Consider the following 19,677-nt stretch of genomic DNA (forward strand, 5'->3'; position numbering starts at 1 on the left):
GCAGCCCCATCTGCCGCAGACCCCGAGTTCCCCCTGGGCTGTCTCCTCCCCTCTGTGGTCAACAGAGTAAAGGCCCCCAAAGCAGTCCACATCTTAGTCCCCAGAACCTGTGCACACACATGTTACCTCCGCGGCCAAAGAGACTTTGCCAAGGGGATTAAGGATCTTGAGATGGGGAGATTACCCTGGGGTCAGAATCACAGAGAGGTTGAAGATGCTGTGTTTTGGGGATGGAGGAGGGGCCACGAGCCAAGGAATGCGGACCCCTCTGGAAGCTGGAGAAGCAAGGACACAGATTCTCTCCTGGAGCCTCCAGAAGAAAGGAACCAGCCCTGCCCACACCTTGTTTTGTCCCAGCAAGACCCTTCTCAAACCCCAGAACAGCAAGATAACACTGTGTTGTTTCCAGAAGCCTCTAGGGTAGGGTAATTAGTCACAGCACAGTAGGAGACTCATAGCCTCCCGACCTTGTTGGGCTTTGTGACCCTGGAGGAAGGGTGTGAACGGTGGCTTGTAGGGGTGTGGACATACCTTTCTTCTAGAAATACCTGGGCGGTGGCGCCTGCGTAGCTGAGAGTTGCCTGTTCTCACCTTCGTCACAGGACCCTGCTCTGACACAGATGCCACTCCTGCCCCTGGCGTCTCTCCACCGGCTGCTGGGCCCTCTCCCGGCCAGATGGGCTCCTACCCCACAGGTAGACATCCTGGGCGCTACGCTGCGTGTCGGGGTTAAGTCTGGGCTGGGGACGTGAATGTGGGATCCCTGGGCGTCCCCCCTTCCCTCCGGCCTCACCCATCCCGTGGGCTTCTGGTGCAGGAGCATCTAACCCAGGCTTCTCTAATGTGGACGCCCTGCTTTAAGGTCACCCTGAATGTGGAGGAGAGGCTTGTTAAACACAGATGCCTGGGTCCTGCCGGGTTCTGATGCAGGGAGTCTGGGGTAGGGCCCAGGACTCTGCATTTTTCACTTGGGGACAGAAGGCTGGGGTTCGCCTGCACGTGCAAAGGCCTTCCCTGGACTCTGTGTTTGCATCTGCCCACACAAGAGGGGGGGCATGGCCCTGGAGGCCGCACGCAGGGGAAGTGAAACCCCAGGAGGGACACCCTGGGGGGCCAGGGGGATGGCAAGGGACCTCGGGAGAGGCATCGGGGACCTGCTTCCGGGGAGGGGCTCCCAGGACGGGACGGCGGGACTTCCGCAGGGCGCTGATGGGCAGCAAGAAGCCCCTAACGCTGGAGACCCGACTCCCGAGCCCCAGCTGTGGGGGGCATGGAGACCCCAGCGTTGCCGGCCGTCCACCTTTGCCGTGACAGCCGCCCGTCCTCCAGCTTTTCCTTCGCGTGGGCAGCGCTGCCTGTGGTCACTCGGGATGACCAGGACCGTTGAGCAACGAGGCAGATTATTATGAGATTGACAATTCAACCCCACCCTCTTACGGGAGTAGGAGGGGTCGCATCTTAGAACTGGTTGGGAAATGCTGGCCTGGCTTCCTGCTGGGGGAGGGGCCTGATTCCAGATCCCAGATGTGCTCCTCTGCCCCGGCCCTGCCCCCCAGGAGGGGGTGGGGATGTTTGCTCGAGGGTCCCCCAGCTAGAAAATTCCAAGGCAGGTGCAAGGCTTATTCAGAGGATGTGAGGAACCTCTCTCCCTCGCCCTCTCCGCGTTCTGTCCCTCTTCCTCTCTCCCTCTCTCTTCTCCCCTCCCCCTTCCCATCCTCTCCCCTTCATCCCCCCTCTCCAGTTTTGGAACAGCCCATGATCTGAGTATCCCTGCGGCCAGGAGGCCTCTCAGGGGGACGGGGTGTGGGTGGCCAGGGGACATTTGAGCTGGGATCCAATCATAGGGCACCAGCCAGGCCAGGAATTGGTCTGGGAGAGGGTGCTTCAGGTGGAGGACACGGTGAGTGCAAAGGCCCTGGGGTGGGTTGCGGGGGGTATGCCTCCATGTCTCAGGGCAGCAGAGAGGCGGCCACGGGCTGGAAGAGAGGGGGAGAAGAGGTGGGGCTGTGCGGGGCGGGCTGAAGCGCAAGATGCTCCAGGCTGTGCCTGGAAAGGTGGAAAGGATCCGCATTTTATTCTTCCTGAGATGGAAAACCACCACAGCTGTGCTGTCTAATACAGTAGCTACATGTGGCTGTTTGTTTATGTTTAAATTTAACTTAAATAAAATTAAAAATCCAGTTCCTCAATTACACTGTCCACATTTCAAGAGCTCAGGGCCCTATGTGGCTGGTGGCCACCGTGCAGGACAGTGCAGAGAGCAAACATGTCCATTGCTGCAGAAATTCCTGGCAGACAGCACTGCCCGGAGGGCTGAGAGCCAAGGCGTTCCATAAGCCAGAGCTGGTTGTGAGGGGACCCTCTGGCCCTCTGTGGACCAGAGAACCATCTGGAGGGAGGGCCAGGGCTCAGACACTGCTCAGGAGGACCTATGGGGCGGGGCCGTGGTGAGGGGTGAGCATGGTGGGTTTGGCCTGGTTTTGCAGGGGGGTCAGTGGGGTTCGCTGGTGGACCAGCCAGTGGTGTGTGAGGGAAGGAGGTGTCGTTGGTCTGAGCAGGACTGGGGATGCGGTCCTTCTGGAGATGGTAAAGAAAGGAGGACAAGCCAGTTTTGGGTGCGGGGGGTGATGAAGAGTTCTAGGATGCCCGTGTGGTGTCTGCTGGAGTTTGGATGCCCCACTGGAGCCCAGGCGTGGAAGAAGTCGGGGCTGGAGGTCACGGTGACTTGGGACCATTTGCTGAATGCCTGCCCTGTGCTGGCCTGTCTCTGGGCTGTGACGCAGTACACTTCCTCCCATCTCTGTAAGATGTGGGTAGCACGTAGCTCATTTACCACCAAAGAAACTGGGCCTCAGGGGAGAAACGCAGCTGTGCAGAGTTCCCACAGGCCGTGCACGTGGGGTGTGAATCCGGGTCCCCGTGTTTGTGGGCGGGGGCCCTCGGGGGAGGGAGGGCACCCCACAGAACTGGCCTGGGCCAGGGAAACTGCCCACCTTGATCTGTCCCCTTCCAGAGCTGACCTTGCAGCTGCTGGCTGTGCAGAGGAAGAGCGGATTGCCCGACCCCAGCCTGCAGCAGGTCCTGCGGGGCCGGCTCCGTCTTCTGGAGAATGACAGCTGGCAGGTGGCCCGTGCCCTCGGGGTGAGTCTGGCTCCTCGGGGGGCCTGGGTGGGCGAAGGTGCAGGGGATCCACACTTGCGAATGGGGTGGAGGAGGACTGCTCGGAGGAGGGGGCAGAGGACCGAGGAGGAGGTCCGTCCATGATGTCCAGACCTTACCTGATGGTGCCACCACCAGGGTGACTTGTCCCCCGTCTGCTCTCCTGGCTCTCTGGCTCCAGGAACGATGATCACACAGCCCCAGACACACATGGGCCACCACTTTCTGAATGCCCCAGTCCCTTTCTCCATGGACACCCCACCCTGCTAGGGTTTTTAGTCTCTTCATAGGGAGCAGAAAGGACTGCTGTGAGTTGATCTTATTCTTTGCTTGATTTGTGGGTGACTGGCCTCGCACAGATGCACGGTCTGCCAGGAGGTTGGTGGAGAAGGAGGCTGAGCTGGTCACCTCCCCATGGCAGAGGAGAAGGAGACTGAGCTGGTCACCTCCCGATGGCAGAGGTCCTGGGGCTTAGGGTTGAGAGGCCACAACCTGACCTTGCACTCAGCCTGGCCTGACCTTGACCGAGGTCCCTTAGCCTCTGTGAACGCAGCTTCCTCAGCCACATACGGGGGACGCTTAGCTTTATTACCCCACGGAGCTGCTGTGAGGACCTGTGAACAGCAGGCATGGTGCACCCAGCACGGAGCTCTGCAGTGGGGCTGCCCCTGTGATGCCAGGCCAGGGTGCATGCTGGCTCTGGGCTGAATCCCGGCTGTCCCAGGGTCGGACCTCGGAAAGGAACCGGGACCTTATTTCCTAATCCAGATGGAGATGATAATAGTACCCTCTCCCCCTTGGTCAGCGTCAGCTGGTGTCACTTTTAATGCCCCAGCCCCACCAGGAGTGTTCATGGGATGGATGTCAGGAGAGGGGGTGCTGGACCTGCCACAGAGGGTGCAGGTCCAGGGCATGGAAGCTGTGAGCTCTGGGAAGAAGCGGGGCTTGGTACAGCCCTGGGGAGGCACAGCTGGCTTGAGAGCAGGAGAGGAGCAGCTTGGTTGTAAAGGAATCAGCTCTGCGCTTGCTGGCCCTATCAGGGTCCCTTAAAAAAAAAATTAATTAATTTATCTGTGCCGGGTCTTAGTTGCGGCACGCGAGATCTTCGTTGCAGCTTGCGGGATCTTTAGTTGCAGCATGCAGACTCTTAGTTGCGGCATGCGTGTGGGATCTAGTTCCCTGACCAAGGATCGAACCCACGCCCCCTGCATTGGGAACGTGGAGTCTTACCCACTGACCCACCAGGGAAGTCCCGCCAGGGTCACTTCTGCAAAATGTTTCTACCTTGTTGCTCTGTCCTCCTGATGGGCAGACGCCCCAAAGCCACTGGGACTGTTTCTCATTTCTGTTTCTTCCCCGTAAGGAGCTATCGGCCAGGCTGTTGTCCATCCACAGTGACCAGGATCGGATTGTGGTGACGTTTAAGACTTTCGAAGAAATCTGGAAGTTTTCCACCTACCACGCTCTCGGTAAGGCGGTGACCCTCGCAGACCCAGTTATGGGGACGCTTGTCACACACCAAGCATTTTATGTTACCAATCGGGGCTTTAGACTAAGTTAGTTCATGATGGCCTCTCCGGACGTCACCTGTTCTCAGCGAGGTTGTGATGGGCGGAGTCGCAGATGCACACGGGTCTGAGGGCGACTCGCCCCCAGGGCAGCTGAGCTCTCACTGGCCGAGCACAGACCAGGAAACCCTGTTTTGACCTCAACCCAAGTGCTTTCTTTCTGAAACATTCCCTGTTCTAAGGGAGACTTTGGCCGTCTAAGTGCCTCTCCTGGGGAGACTTGCTGCCCCACTCCCAGTCTGAGGGCTGAGGAAGTGAGAAATAAGACTCAGAGTGACAGTTTCTTGTGCCCCTAGAGCAGGGCTGTGCCCACGCCTGCAGCGTACGTGATCTCCTTGAACACTCCTGTCCCATCTCATAGAAGAGGAGACCGAGGGTCCTAGAAGAAGTAACCAGACCCCGCCCGACCTTCCCAGGGCACAGGGAGGCAGATGAGTGGTCCACCATCACGGCTGGTCCTCTCGCAGCCCAGATGCTCAGACCTGTGGCCTGCCCAGGTAGTGGGCAGCACCATGAGCCCCCAAGGGCAGGGTGGTCCGTCTCCCTGGGCTTGGTCGGCGCAGGGCTCGACCAACACCCGGCCATGAGGGCTTCCCTGAACCCCGGCCTGGAGCCCACTGGTAACCGGGGCTGTGTGCTCCCCCAGGCTTCACTCATCACTGCCTGGAAAACCTGCTCGTGGACCAGACCTTCTGGCTGCTTGAGCCTGACGAGGACGAGGAGACGGCCATCCAAGTCCACGTGGACGAGGAGGCCTTGAAGCTGACGCACGAGAGCCTCCTTTTCCAGGAAGGTGAGCGCTGTGCGGGCGATGGTGACCTTGGTCAGCTCCTCGCTGGGCTGGGGACGCCCCGGGGCCGCGGGCAGCAGAAGGGCTCTGGAGATGCCGGAGGCTGAGGGGGCTTGGGGCAAGGAAAAGCACCCCCCAACAAATAACAGAAAAGGGGTTTGGCCAGCGCCCCCCTAAGCCCGAGTTCCTGACCGAGCTATTGCTCCAAGTACCTTGGTGGCCTCACAGTTGGGCTCCGAGGCCGCAGCAAACAGGGCGTTAGCTGCCTGTCCTTCCCCAGCCACAGAGCGGACAACAGGTCGCCACTGCGGCCGGACTCGCCGGTGGCGGTCCAAGCAGGAAGGGCCCTTGGGATCACATGTCGAGCCCCTCATAGCCCAGATAGGGAAACTGAGGCCCAGAGAGCCTGAGGCTGAGCCAGGCTCCCGGGCAAGTCCCGGCGGAGTGGGGACTCCAGCCCAGGTCCAGCCTCCAGGTCTGGGCCCCTGGGGCCTCCAGTGTCTTTCTGTGGTTGCAGAAACTGGGGTGGGGGAGCCCCGGCAGGTATTCCTGGCGGAGAACAGGTAGTCCCGCCTGCAAACTACAGCTGCCCCTGTGTCCAGCCCCCTGAATGACCACCCTCTGCCGCTTTGAAGGGCCTTTCTTTGTCCGGTGTCCTGACCACCATGTGAGAGTGATGAGTGGCCTCCAGCCCCTCAGGCAGGCTTCGGGGGTTCCCCAGGCAGAGGCGGCGCTGGCAGTGGACTCTTTGGCCCCCAGCCACAGCACGTCCTCGGAGGAGGGGACAGCGGGGGAGCCTTTGATTCCGTTCCATCAGTAGGTACCGACCTTTGTTTCTCTGCTTCCTGTGGGTCCAGCGTGTTGTCCGGCCTCCCGGAGACTCCCCCAGGCCCGGGTCCATCCGTAGGCCAAGGCGGGTAGACGGGGACCGGTGTGAGCCCGAGGCAGACCTGGCCACGACCCCTTCTGATGTTTTCAGTGTGTGGCTTCAGCAAACCAGTCCAGCTCTCTGGGCCTCAGGGCTGCCACCTGCACAACAGGACAGTGACACCTCCCGGCAGGGCTGTCCTGGGATGGGATGGCCTAGGAGTGTACAACATGGGGCTCTGGCTTCCTGTTCTAGCTTGTTCTGGAAAGCTTTTGCGGGAGCTACATAGCCTGTGCTCATAGTAAGGGAGCACGCAGGGATCTGTGCAAATAAGAACCAAGGCAGGGACAGCCTGGGGAAGGCAGGGACAGGTAACATGCAAGCTCCTGCTCATGTGCTGAACGTGGGGCATAAACTTGGCTTGAGCTTCCTGGCAGCCAAAGCAAAGAGAGAAACTACATCTCCTCATGTTCAGTGTCTATGAAATGACAGTCTGTGGCTGAGTTTCTCTCCCGGGGTGATGGAGGGAGGTCCCCGAGGATGCCAGCGTGAGGGAGGGCAGGAGGCACCTGGGCTGGGGGGCGTGGGGCATGGCTGGAGCTGAAGGCCGCACACCTGGGTGTATGTGTGTGTGTGCGCGCACACACGCAGCGGGAGCAGGTGGCAGATTTCGCTCGGGTCCCTGGGGGCTGTTGACCTGTCCAGCCTACACACAGTTTCAATCTGCCCTAAACCTAAAATCCTCTCTCATCCCACTCCAGGTGGGCTCTTAGGGTCCCCTGGGACCCCATCAACGACTCCATGGGTGGACCTGTGACGCCGGACATCCAGCCGATGGGTAAATATTTCCACTGACCCTCCTCCCCTGGGGAGGAGGTGGGTGAGGAGGGGCAGGCACCAGCATTCCCGAAGCTTCTGCGCCCATCCTGAATCCTCCCCAAGCCAGAAGAGGTAGCTAGAATCCCCTCCAGTTCCTGAGGCAATAACAGAGGCTCAGAGAGGTCCACTGGCTGGTGCAAAGTCACACAGCACGCGGGGAGGCCGGGCTGGGGTCCCTGGTCACTCTGCCTCTAGAGAGTAACTTCCACACCCTATTTGACGAGCACCTCCGCAACTTCTGCTCTGTTTCTGGCACTGGGTCAAACACCTCGGAGGACCCTCAGGCGGTGGAGGTGGGGTGGGCAGGGCCCCGGCTGAATTCACCACGTGCGCAAATGGAGGAGCGAGAGGCAGGGGTCTTGTTTAGAAAAGATGGCCTGGGTCCCTGGTCCAGTGCATTGGCTCTGCCCCAGGCTGCTTGGTGTCTGGATGGCCTGTGGACCTGTTAAGTGGGCATAAAGCCCCATGGGAGGACATTTACAGCTGGGTTTGCCCTGGGTGGGCCCTGGCCTTGGAGGCCGACAGGCCTGGGCCTAGTTAATCAACATTCCCAGGCCTCAGTTTCTTATCCTCAGCGTGGGGATAAAGAGGCCCCCCGCTTCATGTACCGCCTGGATGTCCAGCCCCTCGTGTGCGGTAGCCCCGCACCCTGGCCAGGTGCTAAATCAATTCCTCAGCAGGACGGCATGTTCCCTGGCCGGGGACACCACCCATGTGGCCGAGGGCCGCCCGTCTGACTGCCCGCCCCACCCCCAGCCCTATCCCCCCCAGCGCTGACCGTGTGGCCTCCTTCCTGCAGCTGTGGGCCTGGCCTCGGCCGTGGCGGACTGCCAGGGCTCAGGGCCCGAAGAGATGACCTTCCGAGCCGGTGACCACATCGAGATCCTGGGCGCCCAAGTGCCTGGCCTGCCCTGGTGCCTGGGCCGGCACGCGACCTCCGGCCAGGTCGCCTTTGTGCAGACGAGCCTCATCCGTGTGCAGGGCCAAGCGTCTGAGTGAGTGGCTCAGGCCTCCCCCCACTCTGACTCCACCCCCTGCCCCCGTGGCAACCCTGCCCCGTCCACCTGCTTCCCAGGTGACAGATCCGCAGTGTCCTGGACGGCACCTCCTGCCCCTCCCCAGCCCCTCTTCCTAGTCGTCACTCCCACCTCTGTCCCCAGGGCTGGGCCTAGCCCAGGGCCATCCCACTGTCCCCAGGGCATGACTTCAGCTTCCTGTCTGGACCCCTCCTGCCCTTCCTCCAAGTGTTGCCAGGGTTGGTCCCTGAAGTACAAAGGTGTCCACGTGCGCGGGTGTCCTGGGGCTGCGGGGACAGCACCACAAACTGGGGGCTTAAAACAACAGACTGGAGGCCAGACGTCCAAATCACGGTGTGGCCAGGGCCGAGCTCCCTCTGGGGGCTCCACGGGAGGGGACTTCCCGCCTCTTCCAGCTCCTGTGGCTTCAGGCGGTCCTTGCGGCCGCCTCACCCCAACCTCTGCCTCTGTCTTCACGTGGCTTCCTCTCTGTCTGTGTCCTCTCGTCTGTCTCTTGTAAGGACAACAGTCGTTGGCTTTAGGGACCATCCGGATAGCCCAGGATCATCTCCTCATACCAGGATCCTTGACTTGATCACATTTGCAAAGATCCTATTATTTCCAAATAAGGTTACCTTCTGAGGGTCCCGGGGGGACATGGATTTGTGGGGGGATGCTATTCAAGCCAGTACACCCTGCCATTCCCCTTCATAAAGCCCTTCGAAGCTCTGGGCCTGGCTTTCAAGGCCTCTTGCAACCCAGGCCCTGGTCACCCCCAGTTTCAAAGGCCACCACTCACCATTGTGTCACCCCGAGGCCAGCGTGCGGGTTGGCTCACCCCTTCTAGAACGACTCTGGGTTATGCACCTCCCTCTACGTGAGATGTCCCCTCCATCCCGACCATCCCGTTTTCCTGGGGGCTCTTGATGGCCCCCAGGCTCATCGCCAGCGGCTCATCCCCAGCGGCTCATCCCTGGGCGCACCCTTCCTGGCTGTGCTCTTTTCCCCGTGAGACCTCCCCACCCACATCCAGGGAATTCTGAGCCAGGACTGTCTGGTCACCTCCAAGTCCCCACTGCCTGGCCCTGGGCAGCAGCAGGGGGGTCTTGAGGGAGTGGTCAGCCGGCACAGCTATGTTCTTGACCTTTTGTTGTCAAGACCTCAGCCCAGGAGTCAGCGTAGAGAAAGGACCCTTCACTGGGTCAGCATCTGCCCCTCGGACGCATTGTGAGATGCTCGTCCTCGGGGCCCCGCTAGCCCTGACATCCCGTCTCATTCTTGTCTGGCACCTCAGACAGACCAACGCCTCCCAAACCAAGCCTCAGAGGCCACTTCGGCTTCATGACATGTCCCACCAGTCACTCTGTTTCCTAATTCAAGTGTCTGTCTGCTCCATGGCCTCCTGTTCATCAGAAGCTGTTTGAAGCCGGGCTGGGCTCGGATGCCCAGAGCAGCAGCTAGACCCAAATTTCCCAAAGTGTTTTCCCCCCAGGGCTCCATCTCAAACTTCATCAGTGAGGATGTGCTTTCCACGCGCCCTGGCTGGTGGTCCACAGGGATTCCCAGCACAAGGAAGGCACCCAGAGTCTGAAACGTTTCTTTCTCCTGTTGAAATGCGTTTTTCACACTTGACCTCCAGACATCACTATCAGCTGGTGTTCTGTGGAACACTCTTTGGGCACCCTTGGTCATCATCTCTGGGGAGACCACGACTTCTCAACAGATGTCTGGGCTCCATGAGACTTAAACAAGTCCTGAGCTTGCTAACGGGCTGAGCTGCAATTGCTTTGGGAATGAGCCAAGTCTGTTTTGCCCTCCCTTAACCCAGAAGGGTGACAGGGCCCAGTGCCATTGGTCCTGTTTACAGCTGGAGAAGCCCTAACAACTTCCCTCATTCACTCAACAAATGTTTACTGAACATCTTTCCTATTCCAGATCTGAGTCTTTTTATCTTTTGTTTAATGAGCATTCTGGTAGCCATTCATTTCTTTTAACTTTATTTTGACATATTTTCAGACTTAGGGAAAAGATGCAAAAAGGGCATAAAATTCCTGTATGTCCTTCACCCAGGTTGCCCAAATGTTGACATGTTATGACGCTTACTTTCTCCTCTTTTTCTTTTCTTTTTTTTTTTTAATTAATTAATTAATTTATTTATTTATTTTTGGCTGTGTTGGGTCTTCGTTTCTGTGCGAGGGCTTTCTCTAGTTGTGGTGAGCGGGGGCCACTCTTCATCGCGGTGCGCGGGCCTCTCACTGTCGCGGCCTCTCTTGTTGCGGAGCACAAGCTCCAGACGCGCAGGCTCAGCAGTTGTGGCTCACGGGCCCAGTTGCTCCGCGGCATGTGGGATCTTCCCAGACCAGGGCTCGAACCCGTGTCCCCTGCATTGGCAGGCAGATTCTCAACCACTGCGCCAACAGGGAAGCCCTTTTTTTTTTTAATTCTTTTTTTTTTCTAAATTCTTTGGGAGTCAGTTGCAAACACAATGTCCCTTTACCCCTAGATGATGTAATATGTGTTTCCTGAAATCAGGACATCATTTGCATGACCACAGCACAACTGTCAAAATCAGGAAATTAACATTGATAGAATTCTATTATCTGCAGACCTTAGATTTTACCAATTTTTCCAGTAATTCCCTCTATAGCCAAAGAAAATTCCAGACCCCATGTTAACACCTGTCTGTCTCTTTAGTCTCATTTCCTTGATCTGAGACAGTTCCTTGTTCTCTTTGTCCTTTAGGACACCGACACTTTTGAGGAATACAGGCCTATTTTATCGAATGTCCTGCAATCTACCCTAAGGTTTTCTTTAACTTCTCAAAAGAGCTCCCTCTAAGTTCTGAAGTATGTTTGAAAGTTTCATATTTTGCTGGTAATTTAGTCCTGTAAGCAAAAGTTGCCTCCCCCTCCTTGTCTCCTTCCCTTCCTCTGTTCCTTCCTGTTTTCCTCTCCCTGACTTTTCGGAGCACACACGTGCCCTGAGCACATGTTGTGTGAGGCTCTGTGTGGAGCTTACAGTGTGGAGGGATCGAATCTGCCTGCAGCTGTCACGGCCAGCCTTGCAGGGGAAGGGGCATTTAAGGTGGGGCTTTGAAGGCTGCCCAGGAGCTCACCTTCCCAGGATGCTGTGACCAGCTGCATCTGTCGCAGCATTTCCTGCTCCTGGGCGTGTGCCTCTGGCCAGAGAAAGCATCCCTAAGGGCAGGATCTATTTTGTTTTTATCTTGGTGTCTTCACCGCTGGGCACAGGATAGGTATGCAGGGACCATCTGTCAAGTGAGGGAGTGGAAAAGGGTCTTTGTGTGAAATCTTGGAAACGTGCAATCTAAATGCACTTTATTTTTTCCAGCTTGGAAAGTGTGATTTTTCTCAATGAAGAGGAAAGGTCTTTCTTCAGCAGCGAAGGACGCTTTTCTGAGGAGGACGCCAGGCAGCTACTGAGGAGGACGTCCAGCATGGACGTCTGCACTGTGTACAGCTTGGGTAGGTGTGCGGGGTGTTGGCGGGTGCTCCTCCCACCCCCCTCGGGATGACTGCGGGCCCCTCTCAGGACCCGCCGCTGGTTGCACCCTACGGCCCATGATTTAGGACAGTTTTTTCGGGGCAGACTTCTGGAAAGACCACGAAGGGTGCAGAGCTTTCCCGTGGCTGAGACCCCATCAGCCCTATTCGGTCGGCGCCGGGCTCTGTGAGTTTGGACTGTCCATTCAGCAGAGCTTTGGGTGGATCTGGCTTCACCCACTGTTCACAGCGGCAACCCCTCCTCCCCCGCACCCACCCCGCTTCCCTTCGGGAATGTTCTGCTTCCTCCGTCATGCCACAGTAATGAATGCCAGCCCCTGGGCTCTTAAAGGTGATCAGATAGATGCTGTCACTGCCTTCCCGGTAGGTGGGGACATGCCAGGCCAGACACAGAGGAGCCAGGGTAAGGGGCCGGGAGATGCAGGAAAGCGGGCCTGAGCCTCCCAGCCGCCCGAGGATGGGCCTCAGCGAAGCCTTTTCTCCGCTGACTCCAGGTGCCAGCCTAAGGCCCCCTGCTGCACTGGGGCAGGGCCAGCGTGCGGGCCTCGGGCTGCAGTGCAAATCGTACATGAAGGAAGTGTGTCAGCAGCCAGAACGAAAGGAAATGCAGCAGAGGGGACGGAGCTGGAGCAAACTTACCCCCAACTCCTACGGGTCATGGGGACGTAACGTTACAGCTCATTCCTTCATCCCTCTGGATGGAGATAAATGCTCCCATGTGTACACACCCACACAGATATATGTACACACATGCACACACACTCACATGAACACACACAGACACACCCAAAGCCACACACGTACACATATACCCACATATCCACACATCCACGCTGTACATATACATATGCACACGCTCGTGTGAATACATGCATACACATCTGCACACACATGTACACATACGTGTACCTACGTACACACATCCACACGTATGTGCATAGGTACACACACATCTTTTCTGCCTGCTTGCTGACACGTGTTATAAGGCTTTTCCCGCCAATACTAGATTTAAACTTTCGAGATCCCACAAATCAGTTTTTCTTCCTAAACAGGCATACTTAAATTTGGCCTTGGCATATCAGGCTTAAGCCAGCCTGGCACACGATCTCTTCTCTTCCTGAGGAGGCCGCGTTGGGACCCTCGTTTGCGGGGTGTTGTGGGATCCTCTCTGCCGGGTGCTGTGCAGTTGACAGCACTTCACACTTCCCCCGTGTTTTAGCAGCTCTTTTTCTCCTTTGGTTTCTATGGCAACGCAGTGGGCAATTAGTGCCAGCCCATTTTCAGGAGGTGGGAACTGAGGCGCAGGGGAGCGCTGGCAGTGGGAGAGGAGGGGGTTCAATCCCAGATCTGCCACCCTGCCCCTGGGAGAGCTGACGGGATCAGGGGGGAGTGTGTCCCCTGTTCCCAGAGGGGCAGCAGCAGAAGCCAGCAGCCTCTCAAGGAGGATGGAGTCCTGCAGGGGTGGGCCAGGACGGGGACACATCCTGGAAGACGTGGCTTCTCGGCCAGCACCCCACCCCACCCCGCCCCAGCCCGTTTCCCCTCAGGGAGCTGGTGTCAGGGACATTACGATTCTGGGGCGGCACCCCCCCACCCCAACTTGGCCCTGGACACAGAGGGTGCTGGCCAGCGGGTGATGCTTTCCTTCTCTCCCTTTTCAGACACAGAAGAAGCTGAGACAGAGCAGCAGGAAGAACATGGTACGTTCTTCGCACACGGCCTGGGGTCCCTCCGGTCATGGGGCTGGGCCTTGGGGTGATGCCGGGCAGGGGGGGCAGAGCTGGGCTTGGATGGGTGCTGGCCACGGACCTCACTCCTCTGTGGGGGAGGGCTGGTGGCAGGGAGTCGGACCTGGAGGGGGGACGTTGGATGAGGTGGAGGTGAGGCTCCCCTCCACTGCCGCAGCAGGTCCCCAACAAACGTGCCAGCCCCCCCTGCACCGTGCCCATGTAGGGAGGGTGACCTCTCCATTGCCAAGCCCGTGCCTGGTCCCCCTGCACTGTCCCCAGCAAAGATGGACCATCCCCGCCATTGTCTGAGCTCATGCCTGGTTCTGGGTTCCTTTCAGGTAACCTAGAACAGCTGAAATTTGCCCCAGGCCCTGCTTGGAGGGGTGAAGGGGGTGTGCAGGTTGCTGAATTTGGAGCCTTATGTTGGAAAAGTCCCTTGAGGACCTGCTCTTTCCTGTGGGGGGCTGGTTCAGGGAGACCCCCTCCTTCTCCCTCCACACTCCCTCTCCCCACAGTAGGGGGTCGGCGTCAGGGAGAGCCTGGGGACACAGGTGCCAAGGACCCTTTGAGATTCCCTGGGGATGGGATCCATCTAAGCACAAACACAGAAGGACCACTTTGGGATCTGGTTGAAGAGGCCCGGAAGCCAGCCCCCAGGGTCCCAGGGCTATTCCAGGGCCCTCCCTCCTCCCCAGACCCTCTGCAGGCTTGTCTTCGGGGAGGATCTCAGCTGTCGGGGACAGGATAACCGGGATAACGTGGGAAGATGCCCTGGGGAGCCCACTTGCCTCTGCTGGATTGCAGGCGTTTCTTAGCTCATCAAGTACATGGTCAAGTCGCACATTTGCCGCTCAACCATATTTAATCTTTTAAATTCCTGGGCTTTACAGACTAATAGACAGTTCTGAACATATTTTTCTACAAGTGAACTTGAAATAGAAGAGTCTTTAGATCCTGGTTCTTTCCTTCCAAACAAATTCCCCTTCAAAGCCCATGTTTTGGCAACAGGAAATGTAGCTTGTTTGCTCCTCGAGGCTGAACATGCCTCCGGGCGCTGAGTCCATCCAAGGCCAACAGCCCCTTGGCAGGCAGCTGTGGGCACCTCCTTGTCCCCAGACTCTCCGGCACTCCTCTTTAACCCTTTAGTGACCGTGAGCCTCAGATTCCCCAACCAGCCAAGATGAAGGGGGCGCCCCGGGCTCTGGGAGCCATTCCGTGTTTCCTGTCATAATGACCCCCATGCTAGAGCCAGGCAGATGGACACACAGGCCACTGTCAGTTCTGTGGGTGCTTTTGAGCTCATGCTGGGCAGCAGCTCTGATTGGCTACTGATTGATTTCCTGGGGGCTTCTCACCTGGCTGAGAGGGAAGGACAAAGGTAAGGAGCGTTACCTGATAAAAGCGTGGCCAACCCGCTCCGTGTTCTCCCAGCAGTCACTCCTACTGCGGCCCCGCACTGCGCCCAGCTCTGCGCTCCGCAGTCCACAGAAATCTCAGGGCAGCCCCGTGGGAGAGGTGACAGGGACCCTGCAGCTCGGGGAGGGACGCCCCTGGCCCAGCCTGGACTCAGGTCACACTCTAACCCATGTGGGCATTCTGGTCACTTGCAGAGATGCCCCCGCCTTGCCTGCACCCAGAGCCACGTGAGACCCTGCAGAAGGTGAAGAATGTCCTGGAACGATGCAAGTCCTGCCAGGGCTGCCCCAAGGAGCCAACGTCCCCGGGTGCCCACGGGGCCTCCAGTGGTGTGAGCTCGCCGGACATCAAGTCCTGCCGGGGTTGCCCTGAGGAGCCAGGGTCCCCGGGCGTCCACGGGGCCTCCAGTGGTGCGAGCTCGCCGGACACCAAGGAGCCCTCCTTCCGCCTGGACGCCGGGGCTGACCGGGCTGACCCGGAGGCCCTGGGCTCCCTGCTGCTGTTCCTGGACAAGCCCGGCTTCGAGGCCGGCTTCCAGGGCCTGTACGACCTCTCCCCGCCCCGGCTGAGCGGCGCGTTCGGCGGCTTCACCGACGAGGAGGAGCTGGCCCGGCTTCTGGCTGAGGCCCGGGGGCAGGCCAAGAAGGCCGGGCTGCCCATGGCCCTGGCCAGGCTCTGCTTCCTGCTGGGGCGGCTGTGCGTGCGGCGGCTGAAGCTGTCCCAGGCCCGCGTGTACTTCGAGGAAGCCCTGGGGGCGCTGGGGGGCCGCTTCGGGGACCTCGTCCTGGTGGCGGCCGTGTACACCGGCCTGGCCGCTGTCCACCTGCGGCAGAAGAACAGGGAGAAGTGTGCGCAGGTGGTGCCCAAGGCCTTGGCCCTGCTCCTGGGGACGCCCGGCCACGTGGGCGGCTCCGAGGCCGAGTCGGGGCTCCTGCAGCTTGGCCTGCGGAGGGCTATCGGCGCCCGCAGCCCGCAGGCCGAGGCCCGGGCCTGCTTCCTGCTGGCCGAGCACCACGCCCGCGTCAAGCAGCCCGAGGAGGCCCTGCCCTTCCTGGAGAGGCTGCTGCAGCTGCACGGGGCCTGGGGGGCCTCGGGCGCCTCGTGGCCCATAGACTGCTACCTGCTGCTGGCCGACGTCTACAGCCGCAAGTGCCTCCCGCAGCTGGCGCTGAGCTGCGTCAAGGTGGCCACGCGGCGGGCGCGGGGCTCGCTGGACAGCGCGCTCCGGAGCGCGGCCCTGGTCCTGCGGAGCAGCCCCCGGCTCCCCCGCCTCCCCGCCCAGCTCGCCCCCTACCTCCTGCGGGCCCTGGCCTCCCCGGACTCGGGCGCGGGGCGGGCGCTGCGCGGCCCCATCTACGCCAGCCTGGCCCGGCTGCACAGCCACCACGGGCGACAGGGCAGGGCTATCGCCTTCATGACGCGGGCCGCGGAGACGGACGCCCAGACTGGCGGCCGCACGGTCGTGGACCGCCTGGTGGCCCTCGCCTGGTTGCACGTGCTTCACAGGCAGATCCCGGCAGCCCTGGACATCTTGGAATCCGTCCTGGAGGCGGCGGTGGCTTCCCTGGACCAGGAGGGCGTGATCGCCAACATGGTAGCTATTGCCCTGAAGAGGATGGGCAGGACTCGGCAGGCGGCCGAGAGCTACTACCGTGCCCTGCGGGTTGCCAGGCGCCTGGGTCGCCAGCGGAACAAGGCGGTGGTCCTGGCCAACTTCGGGACCCTGTGCCTGCAGACCGGCGCCGGCAGGCTGGCCCAGCACTACTTCCTGGAGGCCGTGAAGCTCTTCTCGCGGCTGCCCAGCGGAGAGTGCGGCCCAGACTTCACCCAGGTGCTCCTGCGGCTGGGTCACCTGTGCACCCGCAGGGCCCTTACCCGGCAGGGCAAGTGCTACTACGAGTGGGCCTTTCTGGTCGCCGTGGAGACGGACCATTTGGAGAGTAAGTGTGGGGCACACTGGCTTCCTGGAAAGAAAGAAAACACGTTTTCTTTCCATCTCTGTTCAGAACACACCTGGGGTTTGCGATTCAGAGGCGAGCGGTTGTTTTTGCACCGACAATGCTGAGTACTGGAAACCAGCAGATGTTTGCAGACGCTTGGAGGGTGTCCCACGCTGGGCCAGATGTCACCAGGGCAAACGACTGGTCCCGGTTTGCCTGGGACCGTCCTGCTTTGCGCATTGAAAGTCCCGAGGCCGGGAATCCTGGCAGTCTCCGGCAAACGGGCGGTGGTGACCCTGGACGTAGCTCAGGCCAGGCGGGGGCAGCCGTGCCGAGGAGCCACCTGGGCCTTGAATGCTGGGTGCTTCAGCTGGTGCTGGCATCTCCCAACAGCCCTGCACACCTGGCATCTCCCCTGCACAGAGGGTGCAGGGCAGTTGCTTCATCCAACAGCCACTTGTGTGAATACGCCAGGCTCTGTGCGGGGCTCCACCTGCAAATGGACCCGAGTGGTCCTCACTGGGGGCTGGCAGCCAAGCATGGGAAACAGATGCCTGGGTCACAAGAGCCACAAAAGCAGGAGCTCAGCTTAAATATGGGCAGCACCAGGCCTCAACTCGTGGGTCGGGGCAGTCTGATTAGTCTGGGACTTGAGGGATGAGAAGGGTTTGGCCAAGCACGGGATGGGGGTCTGGCAGAAGGAGCAGCCTGTGCAAAGGCCCTGGGGCGAGTGAGCTGGGCCACACAGGGAGGTGCAAAGTTTGGAGTGGGAGGGTCAGCTGGGTTGGGGGGGGGTGAGAACCTCAGGTGGGAAGCTAGTCAGGGGCCCAGGAGCCCAGGCTGTGGTTTGGTGTTTTTCCTGAGAGTGCTGGGAAGCCACTGAGGGATGTAGACCACTCACTGAGGCTGGAAGGGGTCCCTCTGGACCTCCAGAAGGAACCAAGAGCTGGGTCCCTGACCCGCCCCGTGCCCTCAGGCAGGTCCTGGTGGGCTCGTCAGTGGAACGTGGCCCCCCCGTGTGCCTATCAGAAACCTCCTTTGACTCACCTCCCCAAACCCGGGCAGTGGGGGACTCAGACTTGGGAATGCAGAGCTGGGGGACCCAGAGGGTCATGTTGTTTGCTCCTCCCCCATATTGAACAGTGAGGAGACTAAGGGCTAGGGTGACACCCCAGGGTCACTCAGTGCTTGGTCTGGCTCCTTTTTTAGCCTCTTTCAGTAGTTTGTGTCTTTCTAGGATTTGTCCATTTCATCTTGGTTACCTAATTGGTTGGCGTACAATTGTTCATAGCATGCCCTTTATTTCTGTGAGATCGGTAGTAATGTCCCCTTTTTCACTCCTGGTCTTAGTCATTTTCATCTTCTTTCTTTTTTTTCTTGGTCAGTCCAGCTAAAGATTTGTCAATTTTGTTAATCTTTTCAAAGAACCATCACTGGGTTTCATTGATTTTCTCTATCTTTCTATTCTCTATTATTTTATCATTTCCGCTTGAACTTTTATTTTTCCTTCCTTTTGCTTGCTTTGGGTCTAATTAACTTTTCTTTTTCTAGTTTCTTAAGGGGGAAGTTTAGGGTTTTGATTTGAAATTTTTATTCTTTTTTTGACACGGGCATTTACAGTAATGAAGTCCCTCTAAGCACTACTTTCTCTGCATCCCCTAAATTGTGGTGTGCTGTGCTTTTATGCTCACTCATCTCAGATATCTTCTAGTTTCCTTCCTTGACCCATTGGTGATTGAGGAATATGATGTTCATGTCCACAGATCTGTGAATTTCCCAAACTTCCTTCTGTCACTGATTTCTGATTTCATTCCATTGCACCTGGAGAACATGCTTCGCATGATTTCAATCCTTTTATGTTTACAGAGAATAGTTTTGTGATCCAGCCTCTGGTCCGTCCTGGAGAATGTTCGTGGGCACGTGAAGAACACGTGTTCCGCTGTTGCTGGGGGCATGTTCTGTGGTCTGTTAGGGCTGGGTGGTTCGCGGTGTCGTTCAAGTCTTCTCTTGGCTTGTTCATCCCCGGGTCATTTTTAATAGTGGAAGCTCCCAACGGTTCCCAACCTTCTGGTTTTAGGAGAGGCAAGTGTGGCTGAGGGCTTGGAGGCCGGCTTCCTGAAGGAGCATCGGCTCTGGAATACCGGAGCTGGATTTTATCCCTTCTGCACCGCATGCCGTGTGCTCCGGCTTTGAACTCAGCTTGCCCCTCTGCCACATGGGGGTGTCGGTGATCCCTGCCTTGTCCGCTCAGTGTGAGGGCAGCCCCTGTTTGGCTGGGAGGAGCTTTGTGAAGCAGAAACAGCATCCCGGTGCGGTGGGAGAGCCTGGCCAGGGCGGCCCAGGCTGAGGGTTATAAAAGCGGTCGGTGCTGTCCCTCGAGCCCCTGTGACGTGCCTGGCCTGGCCCTGTCTCGGAATGCTCGCCGGCTGTGTGACCTTGAGCAGGACACTCAGCCTGTCTGCATGTGCAATGACCCCAGCTCACAGGGGCAGGCACCCAGCAGGGGACTTTGACCCTGCAAACGTTGCTTTGATGCATGATGGGGGCCTTTTCCTTTTGTCTCCCGCCCAGGCCAGCTGCACGCCGTCCAGCGGCTGTGTCACTTCTACAGCACGGTCATGCCCAGTGAGGCCCAGTGCGTCGTCTACCACGAGTTCCAGCTTTCGCTGGCCCGCAGGGTGGCCGACAAGGTGCTGGAGGGGCAGCTCCTGGAGGCCATCAGCCAACTCTACCTGTCCCTGGGCACCGAGCGGTGAGGGCTGGCCCTGGGGGCGGGAAGGGTGCTGA

At 58.8% G+C, this 19,677-nt stretch overlaps 1 protein-coding gene across 6 annotated transcripts in view; it reads left to right on the top strand.

Moving 5' to 3' along the window:
• SH3TC1 (SH3 domain and tetratricopeptide repeats 1) overlaps window positions 1–19,677 on the top strand; it is a 36,593-nt gene that overhangs the window by 8,723 nt on the left and 8,193 nt on the right. For 5 of the 6 annotated variants that reach the window (XM_036853727.1, XM_036853731.1, XM_036853728.1 and 2 more), the window contains 11 exons: window positions 603–695; window positions 3,014–3,141; window positions 4,523–4,628; window positions 5,374–5,520; window positions 6,153–6,333; window positions 7,147–7,223; window positions 8,064–8,259; window positions 11,632–11,765; window positions 13,466–13,504; window positions 15,145–16,890; window positions 19,462–19,642. In XM_036853727.1, coding sequence (XP_036709622.1) covers window positions 603–695; window positions 3,014–3,141; window positions 4,523–4,628; window positions 5,374–5,520; window positions 6,153–6,333; window positions 7,147–7,223; window positions 8,064–8,259; window positions 11,632–11,765; window positions 13,466–13,504; window positions 15,145–16,890; window positions 19,462–19,642 — 3,028 coding nt within the window. The remainder of the gene's footprint in view (window positions 1–602; window positions 696–3,013; window positions 3,142–4,522; window positions 4,629–5,373; window positions 5,521–6,152; window positions 6,334–7,146; window positions 7,224–8,063; window positions 8,260–11,631; window positions 11,766–13,465; window positions 13,505–15,144; window positions 16,891–19,461; window positions 19,643–19,677) is intronic. The other variant, XM_036853733.1, reaches the window with a different exon arrangement.

The sequence above is a fragment of the Balaenoptera musculus genome, chromosome 5 (genome assembly GCF_009873245.2).
Source record: "Balaenoptera musculus isolate JJ_BM4_2016_0621 chromosome 5, mBalMus1.pri.v3, whole genome shotgun sequence".
Taxonomy (NCBI): domain Eukaryota; kingdom Metazoa; phylum Chordata; class Mammalia; order Artiodactyla; family Balaenopteridae; genus Balaenoptera; species Balaenoptera musculus.